The sequence below is a fragment of the Heptranchias perlo genome, chromosome 5 (genome assembly GCF_035084215.1).
Source record: "Heptranchias perlo isolate sHepPer1 chromosome 5, sHepPer1.hap1, whole genome shotgun sequence".
NCBI lineage: Eukaryota > Metazoa > Chordata > Chondrichthyes > Hexanchiformes > Hexanchidae > Heptranchias > Heptranchias perlo.
The window spans coordinates 34,433,081-34,459,356 of record NC_090329.1 but is presented as its reverse complement, the minus strand read 5'-3'; the positions used below and the strand labels follow the sequence as shown (position 1 = coordinate 34,459,356).

At 42.9% G+C, this 26,276-nt stretch overlaps 2 protein-coding genes across 6 annotated transcripts in view; one reads left to right on the top strand and one right to left on the bottom strand.

The window, feature by feature from the left end:
* adi1 (acireductone dioxygenase 1) overlaps positions 1-24,154 on the top strand; it is a 37,678-nt gene extending 13,524 nt beyond the window's left edge. For both annotated transcript variants that reach the window (XM_067984209.1, XM_067984208.1), the window contains exons 2-4: positions 12,669-12,788; positions 15,084-15,263; positions 23,044-24,154. In XM_067984209.1, the coding sequence (XP_067840310.1) occupies positions 12,669-12,788; positions 15,084-15,263; positions 23,044-23,163 (420 nt within the window). In that variant the 3' untranslated portion in view covers positions 23,164-24,154. The remainder of the gene's footprint in view (positions 1-12,668; positions 12,789-15,083; positions 15,264-23,043) is intronic.
* Positions 24,155-25,053: 899 nt separating this feature from the next.
* The window catches only part of trappc12 (trafficking protein particle complex subunit 12), a 101,001-nt gene continuing 99,778 nt past the window's right edge, over positions 25,054-26,276 (bottom strand). For all 4 annotated transcript variants that reach the window (XM_067984206.1, XM_067984204.1, XM_067984205.1 and 1 more), the window contains one exon: positions 25,054-25,607. In XM_067984206.1, the coding sequence (XP_067840307.1) occupies positions 25,365-25,607 (243 nt within the window). In that variant the 3' untranslated portion in view covers positions 25,054-25,364. The remainder of the gene's footprint in view (positions 25,608-26,276) is intronic.

Below are 26,276 nucleotides of genomic sequence, written 5' to 3'. Positions count from 1 at the left end.
GACAAGTGTGGATTAATTGAGGAAAGCCAGCATGGATTTGTTAAAGGCAAATCGTGTTTAACTAACTTGATTGAGTTTTTTGATGAAATAACAGAGGGTTGATGAGGGCAATGTGGTTGATGTAGAATATATGGACTTCCAAAAGGTGTTTGATAAAGTGCCACGTAATAGGCTTGTCTTCAAAGTTGAAGCCCATGAAATAAAAGGGACAGTGGCAGCATGGATACGAAATTGGCAAAGTGACAGGAAACAGAGAAGTGGTGAACGGTTGTTTTCTGGACTGATGGAAGGTATACAGTGATGTTCTGCAGGGGTCAGTACTAGGACCATTGCTTTTCTTGATATATATATTAATGGCTTGGACTTGGGTGTACAAGGCACAATTTCAAAATTTGCTGGTGACACAAAACTTGGAAGTGTAGTAAACAGTGAGGAGGATAGTAATGGACTTCAAGAGGACATAGACAGGCTGGTGGAATGGGCGGACATGTGGCAGATGAAATTTAACGCAGAGCAGTGCGAAGTGATACATTTTGGTAGGAAGAACGAGGAGAGGCAATATAAACTGAAGGATACAATTCTAAAGGGATGCAGGAACAGAGAGACCTAGGGTTATATGTGCACAGGTCATTGAAGGTGGCAGAGTAGGTTGAAAAAGCGGTTAAAAAAGCAAAAGGGATCCTGGACTTTATAAATAGTGGCATAGAGTACAAAAGCAAGGAGGTTATGATGAACCTTCATAAAACACTGGTTCGACCACAACTGGAGTATTGTGTCCAATTCTGGGCACCGCACTTTAGGAAGGATGTAAAGGCCTTAGAGAGGGTGCAGAAAAGATTTACCAGAATGGTTCCAGGGCTGAGGGACTTCAGTTATGTGGATAGACTGGAGAAGAGCAGAGCAGAGAAGATTGAAAGGAGATTTGATAGAAGTGTTCAAAATCATGAGTGGCCTGGACAGAGTAAATAAAGAGAAACTGTTCCCATTGGCGAAAGGGTCGAGAACCAGAGGACACAGATTTAAGGTGATTGGCAAAAGAATCAAAGGTGACATGAGGGAAAACTTTTTTTACGCAGCGAGTGGTTATGATCTGGAAGCACTGCCTGAAAGAATGGTGGAGGCAGATTCAATCGGGGCTTTCAAAAGGGAATTGGATAAGTAGAAAAAAATTTGCAGTGCTACAGGGAATGGGCAGGGGAGTGGGACTAGCTGGATTGCTCTTGCAGAGAGCTGGCATGGGCTCGATGGGCCAAATGGCCTCCTTCTGTGCTGTAAACATTCTATGATTCTAATACTAACCCCTACATACTTCTTTCCAGTGAGAAAAACATCCGTTCACCACTGCTTTCTGCCTCCTATCCCTTAGCCAATTACATACCCAAGTGACCACTGTCCCTTTAATACCATGTGCTTCTATTTTCTGAATAATTCTGTTGTGTGGTACTTTATCAAATGCCTTTGAAAGCCCATACATACAACATCTACTCCACTACCCTCATCAACTCTCTCTGTTAGTTCATCAAAGAACTCAATCAGATTAGTCGGACATGATTTGCCTTTAACAAATCCGTGCTGACTGTCCTTTATTAACCCATGCTTTTCCAAGTGAGAATTAATTTTGTCCTTGACAATAGTTAGTCTATCATCAGTGGTGGGAAAACTGATTGGTCTGTAGTTACCAGGTTAATCCCCCTCCAACAGGGGTGTAACATTTGCAATCCTCCAGTCCTCTGGCACCACTCCCATATCCAAGGAGGATTGAAAGATTGTGGTCAGAGCTTCTGCTGTCTCCATCCTAGCTTCCCTCAGCAATCTAGGATGCATCTCACCTGGATCGGGTGTCTCGTTAACTTTGAGTGATGCCAACCTATTTAGCACTTCCTTTCTATCTATTTTTATCCCATCCAATTTCTCTACTCCTACCTCCTCTACTGCGACATTAACTTCATCCTCTTCTTTTGTGAAGATAGATATAAATTATTCAGTAACCTTAGTCGTGCCCTCTGCCTCCACAAGATTTCCTTTTTGTCCCTAATTGGCCCCACCATTCCTTTTAATTGTTCTTTTTTTATATGTTTATAAAAGATTTTTGTATTTTATGTTACCCACTAATCTTTTCTCATACTCTCTCTCTGCCCTTCTTATATTCTTTTTCAATTTCCCCCTGCACTCTGTATTCTGCTTGGCTTTCAACTTCATACTGTACCTGACATTTATCGTAAACCTCCTTTTCCATTTTATTTTAGCCTCAATTTTCTTTGTTATCCAGGGAGTTTTAGCTTTGGATGCTCCATCTTACTTTCTTATGAGAATATGCTTGATTTGTACCCGAACTATCTCTGCCTTGAAGGCCTGCCATTGCTCATTTACTCTTTTCCTGGCCACTTTTTGATTCCAGTCCACCAGTGCTAGATCCCTTCTCAAATCACTGAAATTGTTTCTCTTCGAGTCGGGCATTTTCACTGTTGATTTTTCTTTGACCCTTTCCATAACTACTTTAAATCTAATTATATTATGATCACTATTACCCAGATGTTCTCCCACTGAAACACCCTCCACTTGCCAAACTTCATTCCCCAAAAATATTGTTTTTAGAGTGCAGTTCATTCGCTCCACGATCCCTGATGAAGTAGGGTTATGGGGGATATGAAATTGCATTTTTATTCCCAGCAATTGCATCGTGTATTGCATGACCCTTCCTGTAAAGGTGACTTCATTGACCTGGAGATCCCCCATCTGGTGAATACATGGTTCACCAGAATCTTTGCTGTAGTCTGGGCAGTGGCATTGGGAACTGGAAAAGCTTCTACTCATTTAGAAAAGGTGTCCAACACCACTATAACATACTTAATCCCTCTTGATGAAGGAGGGAAGGATCCTAGTTTAGTCAATTTGTAAATCAGTCCAAGGGCCTGGGGATGGCCTGGTGTGTTGTAAGAGGGCCTTCTTGGTCCTTGAATCTGGGTAGTGCTGTACACATATCAAGCAGTTATAGCAATAATGATTTACGTCCCCTTTTTGAACAGATCACCACGTCATGTCCTGAAATCGGGTTAGCATTCCCGCAGGTCCGGGGTGTCCCGCTGTCGTGTGCCTGACATAGGAACTGGTTCTGGAGGGTTTCTCAGACAACCCAGCGTTCCCCATAGAACAACAGGCCATCTCGGATGTTCAAGAGGGATGTTCTTTGACATGAGTGCCTGTTGGATCTAGGTATCATCTGCCTGGCCCTTTCTGGTCTGTCATTGCATTAATAGGGTTAGCACAGTTCTGCGGATCCCATTCTTGTCCTTCCTCCCCTCCCTTCTTTGCCAATTCACCTGCCCTTTTATTTCCTTCCCATCTGGGTTAGTTTTTAGTATGGGCTTTCACCTTATGTATTGCAATCTTCTCATGGTGGGGAGTTGCCATAGTAAAAATATACCTTAATAATAGCGCGGAGGGTAGGGGCCTTCTGTCTGATGAGATGAAACTTCTTTCTTTCCCATATTTGGAGATACTCGGCCTATGAGTTGCATACGTACATAGAGTCTGAGTATTTCGTGAGTGGGAGTTGACACTCACTCACTAAGGTTGGACGTGACATAGGTGAAGGCAGTGAACTCTGCTGCTTGGGCCGTGAGATTGGGCAGCAACTTTAGCAAGATTTCCTCTTGTCTCCGGTGCATATATTCCACATCTGGTGATGCACAGGCCGTCGATGAAGATTTGGATAGAATCAGGGATTTCTCCTGCCCTGACTGGGCCTCTGTTGGTGCAGGCGTTTTCTACCTGGTACAAGAAATTACCAGCTAGGCATGGTGAGCCTTAGGTATGTTTCACTGTGATATCTCTCCCTTGTAGCAACGTCCAACCAGCATGTCGGACATTTGAGACAGATCCGTGTTTCAGTTGATCGTCGAGTAGCAAGTGGAGAGTCCTACTATGTAGGTGAAATGTTGTACCACCCAAAAGGTGGCAAGTAGGTGTTTTCACAAGCAGAATAGTTCACCTCAACGGGCGTTAGGACCCAGAAGGCATACTCCATGGGACACAATTTCCCAAACGTATGTTGCAAAGTACTGCAGACAACACGAGCTCTGGCAGCCACCTTGAGGCTTTTCAGCATGAGGAGCCTGCAGAACGGGCTCTGATTGCAGTGTGGTTTTAAGTTTCTCCACCGCCTCTGCACACCAGCATCCATTCCCATGGTGCATTGTTCTTTAGTACGGCATATAAAGGCACACTTAAAATTGCAAAATCCTCCAAGAAGTCCCTGCAGTATTCCATCAATCCCAGGAGGGAGTGAACTGCTTTAACTGAGGTTGGCATGGAAGGCCTTGTACTGCTTTAATCTTGTGTTTATCAATGCTCCTCCTGCCTTCATTTATTATTACTCCTAAAAAGGACACCTCTTGTTGCGCTATCTGGGCTTTCGTTGGGTTTACCTTCAACCCCTGTTCTTTCAGTAACTTCCGCAACTTATCCAACAAACTCAAATGAGTATCCATATCGGGAGCGTGGAGTAACAAATCATCCATGTGTTGGACCAGAGCCTCTTGCTGACTAAAGTTTGACAGTGCTTTTGCCATTCTTTGGTGGACTATTGAAGGTGAATTGTAGAATCCCTGCGGCAGGCATGTCTAAGTATACTGTTGGTCCTTAAATGTGAATGCAAATTTGTATTGGTGGTCTGATGGACCAAAACCCGTTTGAGATGTCCAGTACTGTGTCGGTACCTCGGGTTGATACAACAGTCGGGGCCACGTGGTGGTGATCTTATTCAGCTGTCTATAATTTATTGTTGGGCGCCATGACCAGCCTGTTTTTTTTCACCGGTCAGATCGGTGAATTTATTTCTGTCGCTATAGTTCTCAAGATGCCTTGTTGCACCAGGAAATCGATTGCGGCTTGGAGGCGATTGTTCGCTCGTGGGAAACAGTATTGTTTCAGAAATAGGCCAGATCTGGTCCGCCTGTCTCTACCACCTTTCTCGTTCTCCCACAATCGTGTTTATGGCTCGCAAAAGCATGTTTGTTGGCCCACTCCGCCTCCCTCGCCCCCAGAGGAAGCTCTTCCAGATTGTATTCCTTGAATCACTGTATAAAGCAAACTTCCCCGCAAAGATGATTAACAATCGAGGACTCCTTGACTTCCTCCTCTAACTTCCAGAGTGCACCAGCAGTTAGGTCTATTTCAATACCATGTTTTACATGGATGCTGCCCCTATAATACCTTGATCTCATCGCATATGCATTAACACACGTGACCAGGTGAACTTGTATGGATCTAATTTTAACAATAATGGTTGAGATTACATCCTCACCTGTGTATTACCAGTGAATCCGCTCAGTTGAGAGGGGATCCCAGTGGGAAAGGGTGACTTTTGTGGTTCTCGCTCAGCAATGATACTCTGATGCTCAGCAAGGATGCTCTGATGTCTACCAAAAAGGTGCCTTTGCAGCTTCCAGCCATCGCCAAGACACGTGGACGTCCGTACCCATCAAACTGCAGCGGGCATAGGTAGCTTACCAAGGCCAGACACCATCATTGCAACGGGGGTGGCTGCCCGGTTGATGGGCCCTTGTTTTCTCTCCTACTACCTACTGCACAAACAGGTGCAGGGAAGGCCGATGGAATAACCTCTTTCAGGGCTGTGGTCAGATAATCCATTAGATCTGGGTACAAGTTGGTCACTGGTCCTTTCTGGTTGGGCTGATTATTTTGATTGCGTTTCCTTTCTATATGGCCCCACTCGCCACAATTGTAGCGTTCAATCCTGTTGTCTCCTGGCTTTCCGCCCTGGCCCCATGATTGGTTGTTTTCCTTTTTCTCTACCCTGATTTCCTCCTTTTCTTTCCGTTACCATTGGTCCCTCATTCTTCCACGTTGTTTCTACTAGGCTATGGACTGGAAGTTTACCTGACATTTTCCTCTTTTCCCATTTAAGCACCATTTTCCTTAGGACCTGAGCCACACCCTGATTGTTGTTCTCTGGATCAAACCCCTCTAGGGTGGCTTGTAAGTACGGTTGGGCGTGACTAATTAGAGTTCTTAACCATTGAAGCACTGCCGGTGTCCCTCCCAACCTTTGCCTGTCCAGACCCAGGCCTTCCACCATGTCATAATATTGCCACAATCGATTAGCATAAACGTTGGGATGGTCGTTGGGCTCCTGACTGCATTTTCCCTGGACCTCAGCTGGGTCTCCCCTGTTAAACCCTACAACTCTCAACACCAAGTCCTGTGCATCTCGCCACGTTGCCCTTCCATGTTTTCTATCTTGTGGAAGGGCCCCGTAAATCATCGGGCTTATCGTCCACAACAGTAGCTTCACCTTTTTCGCCTTGTCTGTACCACTACCAATGGCTGTGTGTTCCACCTCAGCAAAGTGTTTCATTATATCTCCTTTTCCATCAAATTTCATTATTTGCTTAGCCATTTCCTGTAATGCTTGAGGATTATAAGGGGCCATTTATCTGTGGACGAGGTGCCCTGTTCTCCTCCTGTACCCAGAGATTGTACTTTTCCTGAATAATGGGAGCCAAGGGCTGTGTTTGCCCTGGATCGTCCTTATAACCCTCACTATGGCATCGGGCGGCCTGTTCGGCCAAGGCTTCCCAATCTCCCTCTTTTGTGTGTTCATCACCATCCCTGTCCCCTTCTACCATCGTACAGATGATACCCTGTTTCAACTGCAGTGCTTTCTCCAATTGTTCTCCTATCCTTTTACAGTGTACGTGGGACACTGCAAAACTCTACCTACTTTCTCTGCTTAATTCCACTTGGGTCTTTAAGGTCTGCTTCTGTTTTTCCAATTTTATTATGCGCTCATCTTGTTCTGCTTTACTAGCCCTAAAAAAAGTCCAGTTTTCTCTCTTTTCCATTAATTGCCTGATTTTGCCAATATTTGACGTGTCCCTCTAGTGTCTGGGCGGGCCTACCTGCATGTTCATTTTTTAAAATTTCGTCACACTCCTTTTCACATCTCATTTCTGCCGCCTTTAATTGATTCTTCAACTGTTCTACTTCTTTCTCATGTTCTTTTACTGTTTATGGTTTTCGGATTCTTGTTGTAATTTAAATCTCATGGCCAAAAGCTGTACTGCTTTGTATTGTTTCTTTTTCAACTTCTTTGATTTACTCAATTCTTCCCATCTCGATTCACATGCCCTGATTGGGTCATCATGCACTCGAGACTCTCCAAACTGCTCCCTCCACTCCGGCAGTTTATCCTCTATATACTCCCAGTATTTTACTCTCAATTATTATTGTTTCTCCTATTTCTGTTGTTACACTAGCTGGAGAATCCTACTGTTAAACTAGCTAGAAACTCCGTTTCTGTTGTTACACCAGAGACTAGCCAGAAATCCCTATTTTTTCGTATGACTGATAATACCAATTTTCGGCCGCCAATATGTAGGATTTCAAACATTTTGTAGGATTTCACTCTAGTGTCTATAAATTTTAGGTTCAAACTCAGAGGGAAGATCAGTCACAAACATGTCAACGTATTGGTAAAATCAACAGTGCTTTATTACTTCTACCAATTGTTCAATAAACAGTTAACAATAATACAGCCTTAAAGGAGAGTCTGTATAACGCCCAAAACGAAGGGTTGATCACACCCTTGTCTGAGGATACGCTCCTGATGTCGTCTTTCTTCCAGGATGATGGACTCCTTCCCCGCCGACTGCAGCCTTTTCTCTTTTTAGTGTGTTAAACAATCCTTTTTTATACCCTGGCTGTTGGCAAACCAAACTTCTCAGAAACTTTCCATCCTTTCTCTCTGATGCAAAAGCAATTTTCTAATTTTTCCACAGTCTCTCAAGGTCTATCAGGGCAACTGTCTTCTTCAACCTCGTCCCTTATCTCCGTAAAAGTACATTGCCTCATTTAGCTTTCTAAGCAGTTAGGTTAACAATTCTGTGTTCTATCCTTTGTTCTTAACCAAATTCTGCTTTTTGAACAATCCAGTGTTTCTTTTTAGTTTCCTTAAAACTGGTATTAAAAAGTCCATAATCCTTCAATACGTTCCACAAGTAGAGAGGAAAAGCAAGGCAAAGAAGGGGAAGTGGTTGATTACTTGTAGGGTTGAAAAAGAGAGATAAGGAATAAGTGCAGGCATCCCCATGAACCTCAAATTGTCAAATAAGCTTACAGTGCTGGATGCTGATGATCTAGACAAGAATGTTGACTTGAGAAAGGATGATCATGAGGCTAGGATTCCATGGATAAATAGATAGGTTAAGCAAATGATAAATATAGATTGGGTAATACAGAACAAAAAAGTAAAAAGAGCTTAGGAAGACTTGGAGGGAGCATGTAAAAAAACAGGCCATCAATAATAAAGGTTATTGTACAGGCTTTTATAGGTACATAAGAAGTAAAAGGGTAGTTAAGTAAGGAATGGGATGATTTAAAGGCAGCCATCTTGTATGTGAGAGTGAAGGAATGATGTGGATCAGGTGCCAATCAAGCAGACTTCTTTGTCCTGGATGGTGTTGAGCTTCTTAAGTGTTGGAGCTGCATCCATCCAGGCAAGTGGAGAGAGTTCCATCACACTCCTGACATGCCTTCTAGGTGTAGAGAGGCTTTGGGGAGTCAGGAGGTGAGCCATTCTGCAGAATACCCAGCCTCTGACCTGCTCTAGTAGCCACAGCATTTATGTGGTTGGTCCAGTTAAGTTTCTGGTCAATAGTGTCCCTCAGGATGTTGATGGTGGAGGACCTGGTAATCGTAATGCCATAGAATGTCAAGAGGAGGTGGTTCTGCTCTCTCTTGTTGGAGATGGTCATTGCCTGGCACTTGGGTGGCGTGAACGTTACTTGCCACTTATCAGTTCAAGCTTGGACGTCGTCCAGGTCTTGCTGCGTGCGGGCATGGACTGATTAATTATCTGAGGAAAGGAGCTGAACACTGTACAATCATTAGTGAACAGCCCTACTTCTGACCTTATGATGGAAGGAAGGTCATTGATGAAGCAGCTGAAGATAGTTGGACCTAGGACACTGCCTTGAGGAAACTCTGCAGCAATGTCCTGGGGCTGAGACAATTGACCTCCAACAACCACAACCATTTTCCTTTGTGCCAGATATGACTTCAGCCACTGTAGAGTTTCCCCCTAATCTTCGTTGAATTCAGTTTTGCTAGGGCTCCTTAGTGCCATACTCGGTCAAATGTTGCTTTGATATTGGGGGCAGTCACTCTTGCTTCACCTATTAAAATGCAGCTCTTGTCCACATTTGGACTAAGGCTTTAATGAGGCCTGGAGCCAAGTGGTCCCGGCAAAACCTAAACTGAACAACAGTGAACAGGTTATTGGTAAGTGCCACTTGATAGCACTTTTGACGGCTCTTTTCATCACTTTGCTGATGATTGAGAGTAGGCTGATCGGACGGTAATTGGCCAGGTTGGATTTGTCCTGCTTTTTGTGAACAGGACATACCTGGGCAATTTTCCACTTTGTCGGGTAGATGCCAGTGTTGTAGCTGTACTGGAACAGCTTAGTTAAGAGCGTGGCTAGTTATGGAGCGCAGGTCTTCACTACGGCCGGGATGTTGTAGGGACCCGTAGCCTTTGCTGCACCCGGTGCACTCAGCCATTTCTTGATGTCACGAGGAGTGAATCGGATTGGTTGAAGACTAGTATCTGTGATGGTGGGGCTCTCAGGAGGAGGCCGAGATGGATCATCTCCTTGGCACCTCTGGCTGAAGATGATTGCGAACGCTTCAGGCTTGTCGTTTACATTCACGTGCTGGGCTCTGCCATCATTGAGGATGGGGTGTTCATGGAGTCTCCTCCTCCTGTTAATTGCTTAATTGCCCACCACCATTCACGACTGGATGTGGCAGGACTGCAGAGCTTTGACCTGATCAGTTGGTTTTGGGATCGCTTAGCTCTGTCTATAGCATGCTGCTTTCGCTGTTTAGCATGCACGTGGTCCTGCGTTGCAGTTTCACCAGGTTGGAACCTCATTTTCAGGTATGCCTGCTACTGACGTGCTCTTCTACATTCCTCATTGAATCAGGGTTGGTCATCTGGCTTGTTGGCGATGGAGGAGTGAGGCATATGCTGGGCCATGAGGTTACAGCATGTGATGGAATATTATTCTATTGCTGCTGATGGCCCACAGCACCTCATGGATGCTCAGTTTTAAGCTGCTAGATCTGTTCTTAATCTATCCCATTTAGCATAGTGGTAGTGCCACATGACGCGATGGAGGGTGTCCTCAGGGTGAAGACGGGATTTGGGTCTCCATGAGGACTGTGTGGTGGTCACTGCTACCAATACCATCATAGACAGATGCTTCTGCAACAAGTCGATTGGTGAAGATGAAGTCAAGTAGGTTATTCCCTCATGTTGGTTCTCTTGTCACCTGCTGCAAGCCCAGTCTAGCAATTATGTCCCTCAAGACCCAGACAGCTCAACCAGTGGCGGTACTACCGAGCCACTCTTGGAGATGGACATTGAAGACCCCACGCAGAGTACGTTCAGTGTCCTTGCTACCTTCAGTGCTTCCTCCAAGTGTGTTCAACATGGTGGAGTACCTGATTCATCAGCTGAGGAAGGTGGTAATCAGGAGGTTTGTTGCCCATTTGATGTGATTTCATGGGATCCTAAAAATGGGTGACTTTTGCAGAAGAGGCACTTCCTCAGGCCTTGGTAGTCTCTACACCCTGTAAATGACGATCTTCTCTGGTTTGAATCTACCAACACCATACTCCAATGCCTTCGTTTCTATGACCACAAGATTCACAAAATGACTGCAGGGAACTGTGAGGAGGAATGAATGGGCAGGAAGAATCATGTAATCCTCTAAATTCAACATGGTCTCCATACCTAAAACATTCCAAGGTCTGGTGACAGCAGATTTGCAATGCAAAAAACAGGCATTACCACAGACACAGAGATGAAACCTTTTATTTTTAAAAAGTGGGAAAAAATATATTGGAAAGTATATGTGACAAACCAGGCAATAATAATTTATACCACAGTCACCCAAGTGAAAATATAAGCAGTGTAAGCAGGAAAACAGCAGGAGAGAAAAATATTGAGAACAGTGTAATTCTAAGGATGTAATCTCAAGCCGAGTATCATTGTTCCTCTGTAAACTACTCATGCACACAGCTGTAATGTGCCTTGGTCCCAGAACTTGCTGCATCATTACACAAAATTACGTAGATTTGAAAGTGCTCATAAAATGCATGAAAAGTTGTATAAGTACTGTGGCCATTTAATTATAATTATAATGCTAGGCATCTAATGTACTTTTTCATACAGAAATGTTAACCTTAAGTACGTATATTAAAAATGATTTTGAAATTGAAACTTAAACAAAATACCTGGCACACATATTTGAGTAAGTACTCGTCCCAGATTTATCTTTTTAATTTTAAAAGGTTTTCCTATTTTTTTTTGCTGCAGACTACAACAAAAGGATTACGGGATTCAGAAAAATACTCTTTATTCTGCTTCTACTATATACAGCCAACTAATTCTGAACTACCATTCAAGTTTTATTGACTCCATGTTTACTTATGAAGTATTATTCCTTTTAATATATTACATTATAGGGTCTGCTAACTTCACCATCTTACTACATATATTTTTCTGTGCCATTGCTCAACGAGTAAAAATAATGTGTGTCTCTTGTAATGCTTATCTCTCACTGATTCTTTGCTTTTCTTTCTTTGCCTCCCTCTCTCTGTCCGCCTGCCTCTGTACATCTGAGATACCTCTTGTTTTTGTCTCTCTAAATCTGTCTGTCTCTTTCATTCTTTCTGTAAGTTTGTTCTCCTGTTACCTCACTGATTAGTATGTCTTATACACTCTGTACACGTCTCTCGTACATTTGCGTTTTTCTTTCCTTCCATCCTTTTCTTCATTCTTCTCTCTTCTCTCTCAATTTTTACCTTTTTTGAATTTGCTTTGCTGCTTTTTCTTTCTGATTTTTTCCTCCTTTTGCTCCCTGAGTTTTCTTATAAATCCATTTCTAAGCTTCTATTTAGATTCACTCTCTATGCTGAATTTCTTAGCCCTGGCTCAGTGGGCAGACTCGGAGGGGAAGTATGGGCTCGGGTGGGTTTAAGAGACCAGCGTGAGTTGGTTGGCATTTCAGCATGACTTCTTGCTTGGAGAGGAGAAACAAAATCACTTAAAAAGTGAAGAATGCTAAAATAATTGAACAACAGAACAATAAAAAAATAAAAAAGAGAAGTTGGGTTTAACAAAAAGGAAGGTATGAGTAATTTTAAAAAAATTATTTGTCTTTTTGGAATTGATCAGGATGTGATTAATCAATGCTGACAGTGTAATCATGTGGTTAACTTGTACTAATTAGCAATACTAGAGGGACTCTACAATCTATATCGTTCTTATCGGCCTCATATTTTTAATTTAGTTATTAATCTGTAAAATTTGTAGCATTGTTGACATTTACTGCCAGGTGATGGTTGTATGAAGGATGTTTGCAAGTACCATCCAGTACTCAGCACCCATGTGCAAACATCAAAGAAAGCTTCAAAACTCTGTCAGAAAGATTTCATCAAATAGAATTTGGGCCACCATTTATTTTTCCCCCACAGCAGTATGTTATTCCAGACAGGTTTTTTGAGTAATTTTAAAATTACTGTTCGATCTCCTGTAGTTTGTCGGTTCACTACACATTCTGCATTCTTGCTCTGCAGTTGGACGCTGACAAATATGAGGACGATCCAGAGCTGCAGAAGATTCGCAAAGAGAGGAATTACTCCTGGACGGATATAATAAAAATACAGAAAGATACATTGCCAAATTATGAGGAAAAGGTAACTTTAGTTTATGGTTTACATGACTGAGTCTTATTTATAAATAAGTATTACCCATTTTGGAAGAGTAGTATGATCGTAATGGCTCAGTTGGTAGCACTCTCTCCTCTGAGTCAGTAGGTTGTGTGTTCAAGTCCCAGAGACCTGAGCACACTCCAGTGCAGTACTGGGAGTGCTGAGGGAGTACTGAGCTACAGCTATGCAAAGTCCTGGTTAGTACTGGAATACTGTGTTCAGTTCTGGGCACCATATCTTAGGAAGGATATATTGGCCTTGGAGGGAGTGCAGTGTAGATTTACTAGAATGATTCCTGGACTCCAAGGATTAAATTACAAGGAGAGATTACACAAACTAGGGTTGTATTCCTGGAATTTATAAGATTAAGGGATGATTTGATCGAAGTTTTCAAGATATTAAGGGGCACTGATAGGGTAGATAGAGAGAAACTATTTCCGGTGGTTGGGGAGTCTAGGACTAGGGGACATAGCCTAAAAATTAGAGCCAGGATTTTCTGGAGTGAAGTTAGGAAACACTTTGACAATCAAAGGGTGGTGGAAGTTTGGACTCTCTCCTGCGAACGGCAGTTGATGCTAACGCAGTTGTTAATTTTAAATCTCAGATTGATAGATTTTTGTTAGCCCCATATCCCTTAATACCTTTGGTTAAGGCGGGTATATGGAGTTAGGTCACAGATCAACCATGATCTCACTGAATGGTGGAACTGGCTCGAGTAGCTAAATGGCCTACTCGTGTTCCTATGTTCCTATGCTGCACTGTATGAGGTTCCATCTTTCGGACACGACGTTAAACTAACGTTTGCCCTTCTCAGGTGGATGTAAAAGATGCCGTGGCATTATTTTGAAGAAGAGCAGGGGCATTCTTCCCGGTGTCCTGGACAATATTCTTCAACCAACATCACGACAAACAATTATCTGGACATTCTTACATTTCTGTTTATGGTTGCCGCATTTCCCACATTACAACAGTGACTACACTTCAGAAATGCTTCATTGGCTATAAAGCGCTTTGGGATGTTCTGAGGTCGTGAAAGGCGCATATAATTGCAAGCCTTTTTAACTTTGTTTAAATGTCAGATTCGCTCAGTTGATAGTGCTCTTGCTTTTAAGTTCGAGGTTTGGGGGTTCAAGCCCCACTACAGAATTGAGCACATAATCTAGACCAACACTTCAGTGCAGTACTGAGGGAGCGCTGCACGTGTCTTTTGGATGATGATGATGATAAATTAAAGTCCTGTCCACCTGCTCAAGTGGATGTAAAATATCCCATGGCACTATTGGGAGCAGAACATGGCGTTCTCCTGGTGATCTGGCCAATATTCCCCTTCAAACGCCACTATGTAAAACATAATAGTGGGCCATTCATCTCATTGATGTTTATGGGATCTCACTGTGTACAAAATTGGTGCTACATTGCCTGCTTAACAGAGTAATTCGTCGTATGTCAATCACAAATAAAATACTATAAAAATGCAAGTCTTATTCAATAAAGTACCATAATTTTGAAAATTGAGTCCTTGTGACTGCAAAGCAAAGAAGACTGCTGTTTCATAGTCTGGTCAGCAGAAGGCAGCACTGTGCTGTAACAATCTGAATGTTGCAGCAGTTGCTGATCGATTGATCCAACATTTCAGTACGCTCCTCTGTGCTTGATGTAAAAAAAAATTTCTCCCTCCAAACGAGCTATTATTGTACTGAATGAAAAGGAGTATTTTAGCACAGCAAAATGTTGTAGTGACTATTTTGAAAGAAAGTAGTCAAAATAAAATGACGGCACTGTTGCTTTCAGTGATGTGAGAGCGCCTAGCATCGAGGACTCAGAAGTTTCACCCTAGTAACTGCTATCTGCATGTTGACGTTTATCGCAATGAAAATACAATTATAGATGATTCCCAGCCGAGTTTGAATCACCAGCTCACTGACATTTGAGCTGACTGCTCCTCAGTGAATCCTGAATGGTTCATTGGGTGGACTTCTCCACTGCTGTGCAGCAAACCATCTTATGGAGAAGGAAGAACTTGGGCCATTCTCCTGTTGCACAGCTGACGGGAGGCACAGCAACTTGCCTCCTGTTGGCCGATCATAGAATAGCATTGATTCAGATTGTAACACTCTCCTTGCTGAGCACACAGTAATCTTGGGAAATGATAGTTTTTATAAAAATGTGCATGTTTGGTGAAGGTAAGACACTCATTAATGAATAAAAATGGATACAAAAATTAAAATCCTCATAGTCCAAAAGTTTTATTTTTGATATTAACTGCACTTTTTTTTTCAGATCCGATCTTTTTTCCAGGAGCACATTCATTTGGACGACGAGATTCGCTACATCCTTGATGGGAGTGGATACTTCGATATCCGAGATAAAGATGACAAATGGATCCGAATTGCCATGATGAAAGGAGACATGATAACACTTCCTGCGGGGATCTATCATCGATTCACGCTGGACGAGAATGTAAGTTCTTACAGACAGCATCGTTGAATTTATTGATCGGCGCAGAGGTCAAATGGGTAATGTTGATGGCGGCAGTTGCTTGAGATGCCACATGCTGGGCATAAAAATAATACTTTTAAAATACCTGTGCTTGACAAACTTTCTTGGAACATGTAGTGTGCATGTATGTGTTATATCATAGAGTGTGCAGGAAGGAGCTACAAGTCAGTAATGCAGTTGTGAAATGTTCATTTCACAGCATGCATGACTGGGGTGGCATGAATTAAAAAAGGATATGGAATCCATGTTGGCTTGTATTATGCATTAAAACCTCTACTACATGGTACAAGATGGTTTGCACCAATGGTATACGTATTGGAAGAGTTAAGGGGCATGATTTCAGTTCTAAGCCAGGAACCCAGCGCATGTGTGGATATTCATGTGGGGAACCCGGAAGTCACGTGGGTGCATCGCAATCTGCGATCGCAACTCAATTGAAGGTAAATATTTGTGTTTCTGGGTTTCCCAGGCAGCCAGATTGACAGGCAGGCTGCCTGTTGGGAGGGAAAGGAGCCGCAAATCGTAGAGGAGGGAGGGAGGGCGAGAGATATCGTGGGCCGTGGAAGAAATCCGGGGGTGGGGGTTGGGGTGGTGGGACGGGGTGGTCGGCCGATTGGGTGGGGTCCAATTGCACCAGGTGAGCTTGTTGGGCCTGGATGAAGCACTCCTGCTCCTCTGGGCCCACAAGCAATGCAGTAAAGGTATTCACTCATGGATCTGGACCTTCCCGCCTGCTTTCACCTGATGTGAATCAGAAGCGATGGGGAAACCCGAACAGGTGCAGTTAAATTCATTTTACACTTCTAATACACAAAAAATTAAATGCCTCAACTATTGCAATGAGGTACATTGTCCCTTTAAATATCAGCCCACCGGCTTTAAGTGGGGATGGGACTTCTAGATTTCCGTTGCGGGCATGTGTCTTAACGTCCCTGGAAATGGCTGTGTTGGAGCTGGGATGACATCCTGCTGAAGAATTCAATAATTTTTACTACCCACCCGCCCCCAGCCCACCCATTCTTGGGGATTAAAATTACCCCCAAGGTGTTCGAAGTCTTCTGAGCCGTACAGACAGCTGCTGGCTGCTCAGACTCCTTTCTACAGATAATTGCAAGTGCTGCACAGTGACCCAGAAAGATAATACTCCATTGTTAAATGGTACACTCCCAGCACTAGGAACTTTTATTGATTGAACTGAACAGAACAAAGTTGAATAGAGTGTCAGATAATATAGAAGATAGATTGCTCTTTTTTTTTCTTCTTCCCTCTCACCAATTTTCTCCTTTCTATGCCTGAAGGAAGTGATTTCTTGCTGTGCTATGGGGTCTGTGAGGGCCGGTTGCCTTCTGAAACCTCGTCCAAGTGGTCAATCTTTGCGTGTAACCCTTGACTCTGAGTGTCAGCAGGCTGTTCGGCTGAGACGGGCCAAGGCCGTTGAGTGAACGTTCTCGTCCCAACATCCGTACACACTCCCTCAGTAAGGGGCGCTAGAAAATGATGAGGAACAGGAGCCCTCAGTTAATTTTCTCTTCTTCCCAATCCAGGGGTGCTGAGCTCAATTATAACAACCCCCCCATCATGCTGGGTGAGATCAGCTATCTGTCTAGACCCAGTGATTAAGCTTGACATTTCTGGTCTGTATAGCTTAGCTACTCCCAAACCCACTGAGGAACAGGAAAGTGAGAGCAAATTGTTGTTGATCCAGCATATTTCTTCACACCATTAAAATGTATTTTAATGAACTATAAAGTACAGACCACCTTTAATGCAAAGCACCCCATTCCACCTCTAATGTGGCTCACAGTTTATAATTATTATTGGAAAAATTTGGATTAGTGTTGAAATAAAACAAACTATGATTTAGGCACTGCTCAGTACCCTTTGTAAAATTTGAGACTTTGTAGATCGATGTTTGGCTAATCCTTTTTAGTATAATGAAGCATGTCTTAGGTCTCCAATGGGCATAGATTCCTAGTCTGTGAAATAGAGGAAAAAATGCAAATGCTGGCAATGAATCATTGAGGTTTATAGCATGGAAAGAGGCCATTCATCCCATCATCTCTGTGCTGACTGTTTTCTAGAGCAGTTCAAAACTAATCTCTTCCCCCATATCTCTACCTCTGCTTCAAATGTTTATTCTTCCCCTAAAAGATGAAATGGCCTCTGCTTCAATCACTGCCTGTGGCAAAGCATTCCATGCTCTAATAACTCTCTGCACAAAAAAATTCCTCTAACCTCTCTCTGTAACAATTTTAAATTGAATACTCTTCATCACTGACTCCAGCAAGAGGAAATAATTTTTGCCTATTCACTCTGTTCAAAAACCTTGTAATTTTAAAAATCTCCCATCAAATCCCCTCCGAGCCTTCTCTGCTGCAGTGGAAATAGTCCCAGTATCTCGAGTGTATCCTCATGACTGTGGGTTTTCATCTTTGGTATCATCCAGAAGCATGTCACACACACACCCTCCTTACTCCCTCTCCCGAAGGGGGTAAAGGGAAGATCAGTCACAGGTGACACATGATATAGCATCTTATCAAAGAAGCGGTTATTATCTCTCTCTTAAAACGTAAGTCCTGGATTATTTTTGAAAACCATTCCTGTTAATATCATTGTATCATGGTAGGTACAGCACAGGAGGAGGTCATTCGGCCCAAAATACCCGTGCCGGCTCTTTGAAAGAGTTATCCAATTAGTCCCATTCCCCTGCTCTTTCCCCATAGCCCTGTAATTCTTTTTCTCCAAGTATTTATCTAATTCCCTTTTTGAAAATTGTTATTGAATCTGCTTCCAACACCCTTTCGGGCAGTGCATTCCAGATCATTTCAACTCGCTGCGTTAAAAGAAAATGTTTCCACATGTCACCTTTGGCTCTTTTGCCGATCACCTTAAATCTGTGTCCTCTGGTCACCGACCCTTCTGCCACTGGAAACAGTTTCTCCTTATTTACTCTGTCAAAATCGTTAATGATTTTAACACCTATCAAATCTCCCCATAACCGTCTCTGTTCTAAGGAGACCCTCAGCTTCTCCAGTGTCTCCACATAACTGAAGTCCCGCATTCCTGGCACCATTCTAGTAAATCTCTTCTGCACTGTCTCTAAGGCCTTGACATCCTTCCTAAAGTGTGGTGCCCAGAATTGAACACAATACTCCAGCTGAGGCCTAACCAGTGTTTTATAAAGGTTTAGCATAACTTCCTTGCTTTTGTACTCTCATGCCTCTATTAATAAAGCCCAGGATCCCATATGCTTTTTTTAACAGCCTTCTCAACTTGTCCTGCCACCTTCAACGACCTGTGCACATATACCCCCAGATCTCTCTATTTCTGCACCCCCTTTAGAATTGTACCCTTTAGTTTATATTGCCTTTCCTTGTTCTTCCTATCAAAATGTATCACTTCACACTTCTCTGCGCTATATTTAGTCTGCCCATTTCACCAGTCTGTCTATATCCTCCCGAAGTCTGTTACTATCTTCCACATTGCTTACTACATTTCTAGGTTTCGTGTCGTCTGCAAACTTTGAAATTATACCCTCTACTCCCATGTTCAGGTCATTAATATATCAAAAAGAGCAATGGTCCTAATACCAACCCCTAGGGAACACCACTGCACACTTCCCTCCAATCTGAAAATCAACTGTTCACCACTACCCCCTGCTTTCTGTCCCCTAGCCAATTTTGTATCCATGCTGCCACTGTCCCTTTTAATCCCATGGGCTTTTAATTTTGCTAAAGTCTATCATGTGGTACTTTATCAAATGCCTTTTGAAAGTCCATATACACATCATCTGCACTACCCTCATCAACTCTCTCCCATTATTTCAACAAAGAACTCAATCAAGTTCACCAAACACAATTTTCCTTTAACAAATCTGTGCTGACTTTCATTTATTAGCCCATACATTTCCAAGGGCGAGTTTATTTTGTCCTGGATTATTGTATCTAAAAGTGGAAATTAAGGAGGATTGGAAGATTGTGGCCAGAGCCTCCATAATTTCCACTGTTACTTCCCTCAGTAACCTAGGATGCATTCCATCTGAACTGGGTGACTTTTCTACTTTGAGTACTGCCAATCTTTTAAGTACCTCCTCTTTATCCATTTTTATCCTATCCAATATCGCTACTACCTCCTCCTTCACTGCTAAAATGGCAGCATCTTCTCTAGTGAAGACGGATATATTTAATGTCTTAACATTTTGTTTGAATTTAGAAATAAATGAATAACTCATTGCCGTCATACTGGCGGCATGATAACATTTTATAAAATTTGTCAAGAAATTTGAGTTAAAATACTCAAGTTTCTATGAAAAACCTCAATCTAATTTGCGGCTAAATTTCATCTGTGCCTGCATTTAGAGGATGTGAGCTTGGTTTAGTGCAATGATAGACTTATTCTGGCTTCAAATAAAATCAACTGTGCTCAAGGCGCAGGTTGAGTATTGTGTGCTTGCAGTGCTGTAGCTGAATATGGCATCATGAGTATGATACTCTATCTGGACCTGAAGCACAGTCTACTTTGAGACTAGAATAATGTAGCTGCAAAAAGATTCCTTTATACAGGAGTCAGTGGCAGATCTGAAGATTTCCATAACCCTGTAAATTGTCTGATATACAGAGGGTTTAAAGAAAAATCTTTGGGCGGAGGGAAGAGGGGAAATTGAACTTCAAAATATCAGCATTCTCCAAGGAAATTCCATGCCTGCAGATTTGTGATGGACCTGAATTGACTAATGTCACTAAGACCTTTAGGTACACAAAATGACAGCACAGGTTCTGTGGGCCTCTGCACCTTCTAACAGCTAGGAAAATAGCTACAGCCATTGTGTGTTGAATTTGGGGGGGGGGGGGGGGGAAGGGAAGGAAAAGAAAATTACAACATAGGCAATGAATGTCTGCATGCTGTCAAGAAAACACTTCATTGTACTTCATATTTTTTGTGGTTAGTTGACAGGTTAATTAAAGACTACTCTCGACTGGTACATGGGCTATGTAAATTCGAGTTCTGGTTTGGCAAATAGTTCAAAACATCTCATCTAATCTAATTGAGCTTTTGTCTCTAGTAAATGCTTATCTAGTTGGAAAGTAGTGAGCTGTGGTTTTAAAATGATAAAGTATTACGCTGTTTTAAAGGTCTGTTTCTGTGCTGTAGATTCTATGTATTTTTGTGTACATTGATTATGGGACAAAAACACGAGGGGCCCGATGTTAGCAGGGCTGCGGGTTCTCGGCGGGGGGGCTCGCGCCCGGTGAAATTAGTCAGCTTCCCGCGCGATTGTAGCATCCAATCCACTAATTGGATCCACTTACCTCTTGTTCTGGGTTCCCCACTGCTGATCTGCGCGTCGGGCGGGCTGCGCATGCGCAGTAAGATCTGTCAGCTGGAGGAGCTCTATTTAAAGGGGCAGTCCTCCACTGACAGATGCTGCAACAAACAGAAAAAGTCACAGCATGGAGCAGCCCAGGGGGAAGGCTGCTCCCAGTTTAATGATGCCTCACTCCAGGTATCAATACATGGGGTGAGGAGGAGGAGGAGGAGGGGGAGGAAGTGGCCTGCTTCTGCCACCAGGAAAGCCTGGCTCGAGGTGGCAGAGGAGGTCACCTGCACCACCAACATATCGCCCACCTGCATACAGTGCAGGAGGCGCTCCAATGACCTCAGTAGGTCAGCCAAAGAGAGTACACTTACTCTTTCCCCTACACTCCGTCTGCCAAATCACCGCCCCCAACCCACATCTCCTTCTGCACTGCCAACACTACTCTGTCACATCACCCCTCATACCCACTCAAACCTCATCCTCATCGTACCTGCACCTACTCACCTCGCCAGTACTCATCCCGCCACTACCACTCAACCCAATCCTCATACAATCTCATGGCTCTATCTCGTACTCACCCTCTCATGCATCTCTTTCACGGCCAGCCTCACTCAGCCTGCCACTACCTGTGCTGCAGCCACAGGGCATACATCACATGTGCAGTAGGCAGTGAAAGGCAAACGTGTCGTGAGCATGAAGGGGATGCACAAGGGTGTGTCATGGTTGTTACTTATATTGAATTTCTGACCAACTCACATTACATATATTGGCACCACTACTGCCATGTCTTCGCGAATCTTGTCTGGTCTGTGCAATAATGCCCTTTCCTGAGGATCACTATGAAGACCCACAACTGACGCCACCCATTGTGTCACTGCAGAGTGGGTGTAGGTGTATTTGCAGGGCTCTTTTGTGCAGACGGCTGAGAGACGTCGGCGATGTCCCCGGTGGCACCCTGGAAGGATGCGGAGGAGAGGTTGTTGACGGCAGTGGTGACTTTGACAGCGACAGGTAAGATGATGGTGCTCGGGCCAGCCAGGAGCAGCTTGGCATGAAGGAGGCTGCAGATGTCCACGACTACATGTCGAGTGACTCTGAGCCTCCGTGTGCACTGCTGCTCAGAGAGGTCCAGGAAGCTGAGCCTCGGTCTATGGACCCTGTGGCGAGGGTAGTGCCCTCTGCGACGCATCTCTCTCTGCGGTAGCCCTCCCTCCTGCTGTGCAGGTGGATGTGTCACAGCACTCTGTTGTGGAGCTCCACGTGTCAGAGGTGGACGGTGTGGATGGCGAGGCTGGTGATGCTCTTCGCCCTCAGAGGAGGTCATGACTGCAGCTACGGCGGCCCCCATCCGGAAGATTATAACTGAGGGGGTCCGCAAGGTAGGTACGTGTGTCTGGACACCGGGGTAAGTGTGCAAGTTGGTGACTTTGATTGTCAGGAGGAGGGTGGTGGAGGCCAAACTTTGTCCCAAGTGACAGAGTGGCCTCCTGCAATGAATGAGAGTCTCCCCCCACCACCACACCACCTGTCAAATGGACCTTTGCAGCTGCCACAGGCTGATGGCTGCAACAGGTCCATTTCAACTGGGAGTGTTTCCCCCAGTGTGGGAAACAGTCCCAGTTTGCTCTAAAATCCCACCCCTCCTCACATAATCAGGTCAGTTAATGACCTGAACAAGCCAAATAAATACCTTCAAGTGGCATCCCGCTGGCTTTAATTGCCTGCGGGATTCCCACCAGCGGGGGCTGCGCCCGGAAGTGCGCGGGTTCGAGGCGTGCTCCGGTCCCGCTCCGGGATTTCACGATTTTTGGGGCCCCCCCGCCAGGAACGCACCTGATAGCGGGTGCCAAAATGCTGCCCCAGGTCTCTCCACATGTAATGTGTGTTGGGTGGCAGCTGGCTCTTGTGTACAAACCGCTATATATGCCCCTGGTGTGCAGCATCTGGTCAGATTTTGCTAATGTAGTTTGAAATGAATATTGTATAGCCATCTCCTTCCCTAGTTCTGTTTAAAACTTTGTCTTTTTTTGTTTAAAAAAAGGTAACAATGAATTCAACATCACTTTAAAAAAAGGCAACAGAAAATTTTTAAAACTTGCTTTGGGAGGAAGTAGCAATATTACTTTTTTTCTTCCAACCATACACTTCTTAAATTACTTGTTTTTATAACTGGTCACTCGCAAGTTGTTAGGTTGACTTTTCTTCATCCTTCCCATGTCTGGGATCTCTGGGTGTAGAATTATATTCTCAAGGTACTTGTGGGTTTCCCACAGCAGTACTCAATCAACTGTTGAACAAACTTTGCTGCATAAAAGTAAAAATGCAAGTGTAAGTTATCAAACCACAAGATCCTAGCCTTGTAGTTGCAAAAAACAGATGGGTAGCCTACCACAGATTGTGGTAACTATAATTTTTATGTTACAGAATTACGCAAAGGTTATGAGACTGTTTGTCGGAGAACCTGTTTGGACACCTTACTATCGCCCAGCTGATGAATTTGAAGCCCGCAAGAAATATGTTCATTTTCTCAACCAAGTGCTATAAATTCTACATGGTTTCAGCTAAATTTGTTTTGTAGTTGATTAGGAAAACTTAGTAAGTGTGCATTTTTTAGTTCTTCATTAAAATTGTGATGTGAGGGACCTGGTGATCTGGTTTATTTTTGTGACACTAAATTTAACTACTGCCCATGTACAAAACACATTACAGTTGTTTCCATAAACTGCTGCTTTGAAATTGGGGATGTTCAGTTTCTTCTGAATCTTTACATATTGCTCCCTATAAGCAGTAAGAGGGGCGAGTCATTCACGGTTTTGTAGTTTACTGATTATTACTGTTTTTTTTAAAAACAGAACACAATCGACTGTGCTATAAAGAAGTATTACCTTTCCTTATTTTTACCAGCAGGTTCCTGCAATAGTCATGTAAGCTGACAAACATTATATATCAGCATCAATTCTACTGTAGCCCATGGGAAGATCATAACTTGTACAAAACAGAATCCAAAATGTGCCTTTAATGGACTATTACAACTATGCTAAAGCTTTCCCATTTTTCTGAACAGCATAATGTAAATACTTCTAGTGGAGGAGAGAAGCAGGAAAGGAGATTTAAAAAAAAACTCGTGCCAAATTTAGGATGACTGGTGCTATAATTTGTGACTCCAGTCTAGAGAAGGGAAAATTCCCCTCCTAAAATTGAACGGATAGTCACTGAGCAGTCGAATTGGTGTAGCATATTGTCTGCCCTCTACTCTACTTTAGCAGTGTTCAGAATCCAGACAGGAAAGGGAAAACTAATTTTTTTGCATTAAATAACAACCTTGAAATGAATCCAGCAGTGGTATTTAGTTAATGAGAAACATTGGGATTGACCTGATGGGAGCTCATCAGACAAGCTAAATCATGCTGCAAGAAATATTTCTCCACAAGCTAGATATTGAGCAAGTCATGTCATTTTTTCCTTCCATTAAATGTCGTGTAACCTAAATAAAGTTTGTATTGAACCTGGTTGCAGATTAAAAATTGTATTCTGTCCATGTCACTGTCATTCTTCTCTGCCAGAGGGCACTATTTACTTAATTTAGAAATTAACATTAACTTTATGGTCAGGGTCTCAATTTTTCACTGAGAATGTTGTTACACATTTGCAAGCTTTTAATCCATTAACCCCTCCTCCCCATTATAAATGCTGATATTCAGATTTGTACTGGAGTTTAGCCAATGTAAAAGGCCACACCCAAAGTAGCTATAGATTTAAAAAAAATACTTTTTGTAGTTATTATAAGAGATATGCAACATGCCAATGGCAGCTTCTTTTGATGAGTTGACCGTTGACCCCTTTCTCCCTTACATTTTGTGCTGTCTCTGGAGCTATTAGCAGCATCTACAAAAGGACTTGCATTGAAACTGCAATCCACAAAGTATTTCTGTACTGCTGATGCATTGCTGTTTCTCCAGATTCCAGGAGCTCCAGACACTTTAGAAGAAAATCTGTTCAGGATACCAAATGAACTGAAAAATCAAGTGATTCAAGGCTTGTTGTCCTGGACAATGGATTAACCTTCCTGTAATATATCCTGTAGAGCAGAAGTAAACTGTCCCCTTTATTTAATAGATAGAAACTGACTTGGAGCTCCTCTTTTAGAAACTGAAGTTGTGCTATGACTGGTGGACCAGTTATAGCCAAGCATTGGCCTGTGGCTTGATCAACATTGCTGCTAGTGCCAATGTTTCAGCTGTGATATGTAAATGTAGCCCTTAATGTCATTCTCCCTCAGTGATTTTTTAAAATCTATCTCTCATCAAAGTAAAGCAGAATGGAGAGTGGGAGTGAAGGACATGTCATGGTGGCAGGTTACTGAGCAAAGACCAGCCAGCTTTCTCTCCATAAGGAGAGGGACATCGCATAATGTGAACAGATGACAAGAGTAAATGTGATTTTCATATTTTTTTGTTTATTTAAAATCAGAGCATTATTCTTATACATCTAACAACCAATTCAGAACAGCACTGGTCAGGATACATGATGCGAGGGGACCAGTAGAAGGAGCAAAAAAAATCAAAATTGGGTGGAGGAATTGAAATCTAAATTGTTCCCTTATCCCTACCAAAACAAAGCTGGTTGTTAAAGATACAAGCACCACTTACAGATCATTTACTTTCAGTTGTAGTTTAAGATATTTACACATTTACATCTTAAAAGTTACAATAACTAATTACAAACTGGAGAGAGAGTGGGCAGTTTCACAGTAACTTTAGACACTGAATATTAAAGCTGTCTCCTTCGCGACAGGCCACTGACTCCAGCAAGCTCTGCTTTTTCTGCATGCTGCGAGATGATTCAAGCTCATACATAGTGGTCAGGTTAAAAAGAACACTTTCGTGCAGGTAGTGTTTGGGATCCTGTTGTACAAGTCCTTCCAGCTGCCTGAGGGAGTCTTTCAGTTTGCCCAAGTAGAGCAAGCACACAGCTGCATTATTATTCGCCTAAAGAGGAAGAACATGTGGAAATGGCAGAAACATGTCTCTTGATTTAATTAGTGAGCACACCTGCAGTTGTGTGCCACAGCTATTAAAAACACAGTTGCCCTATTGATTTTAGTCTAAAAAGGCATTTTGTTAAAATGCCCTTTGCTTGTTATTTTATTTTCATAAAATCATAGCTATTTCAGCACAGAATGAAGCCTTTCAGCCCAACATGTCTGTGCTAGCTCCATGATTGACTTTTATAATCCCATTCCCCAACTCCATGTTCCCTTTAATATTTTTCAAGTATTTAATTCTCCTTAAATGTAGTAATTTTCTTGGCTTCAGTAGCCATTTGTAGAAATGAATGTTGTATTCTAATAATCCTTTGTGTGAAAAAAAATTCTTGTAACCTCTTTATGCTTCTAAACTAATCCTAAATTTTCCTGCAATCTTACACAATTTAAATTATGAATCAGAGAATAAATTCCTATAGTGACAAATGTACAATAGAGCATAGATGGTTTACAGTCTGATTAAATTTCTTAAAGTACACGAGAAGAGGCGGAGTTTGGGTAGGAAAGGACCACAAATGGAGTGAGTTTACTGGGAAGAAACATTAGAGGTTTCAGAGAATTTGGAAGAGGGGAAGTTGTCCACTACTGGGGAGGAAAACAGGCCTAAGTCAGT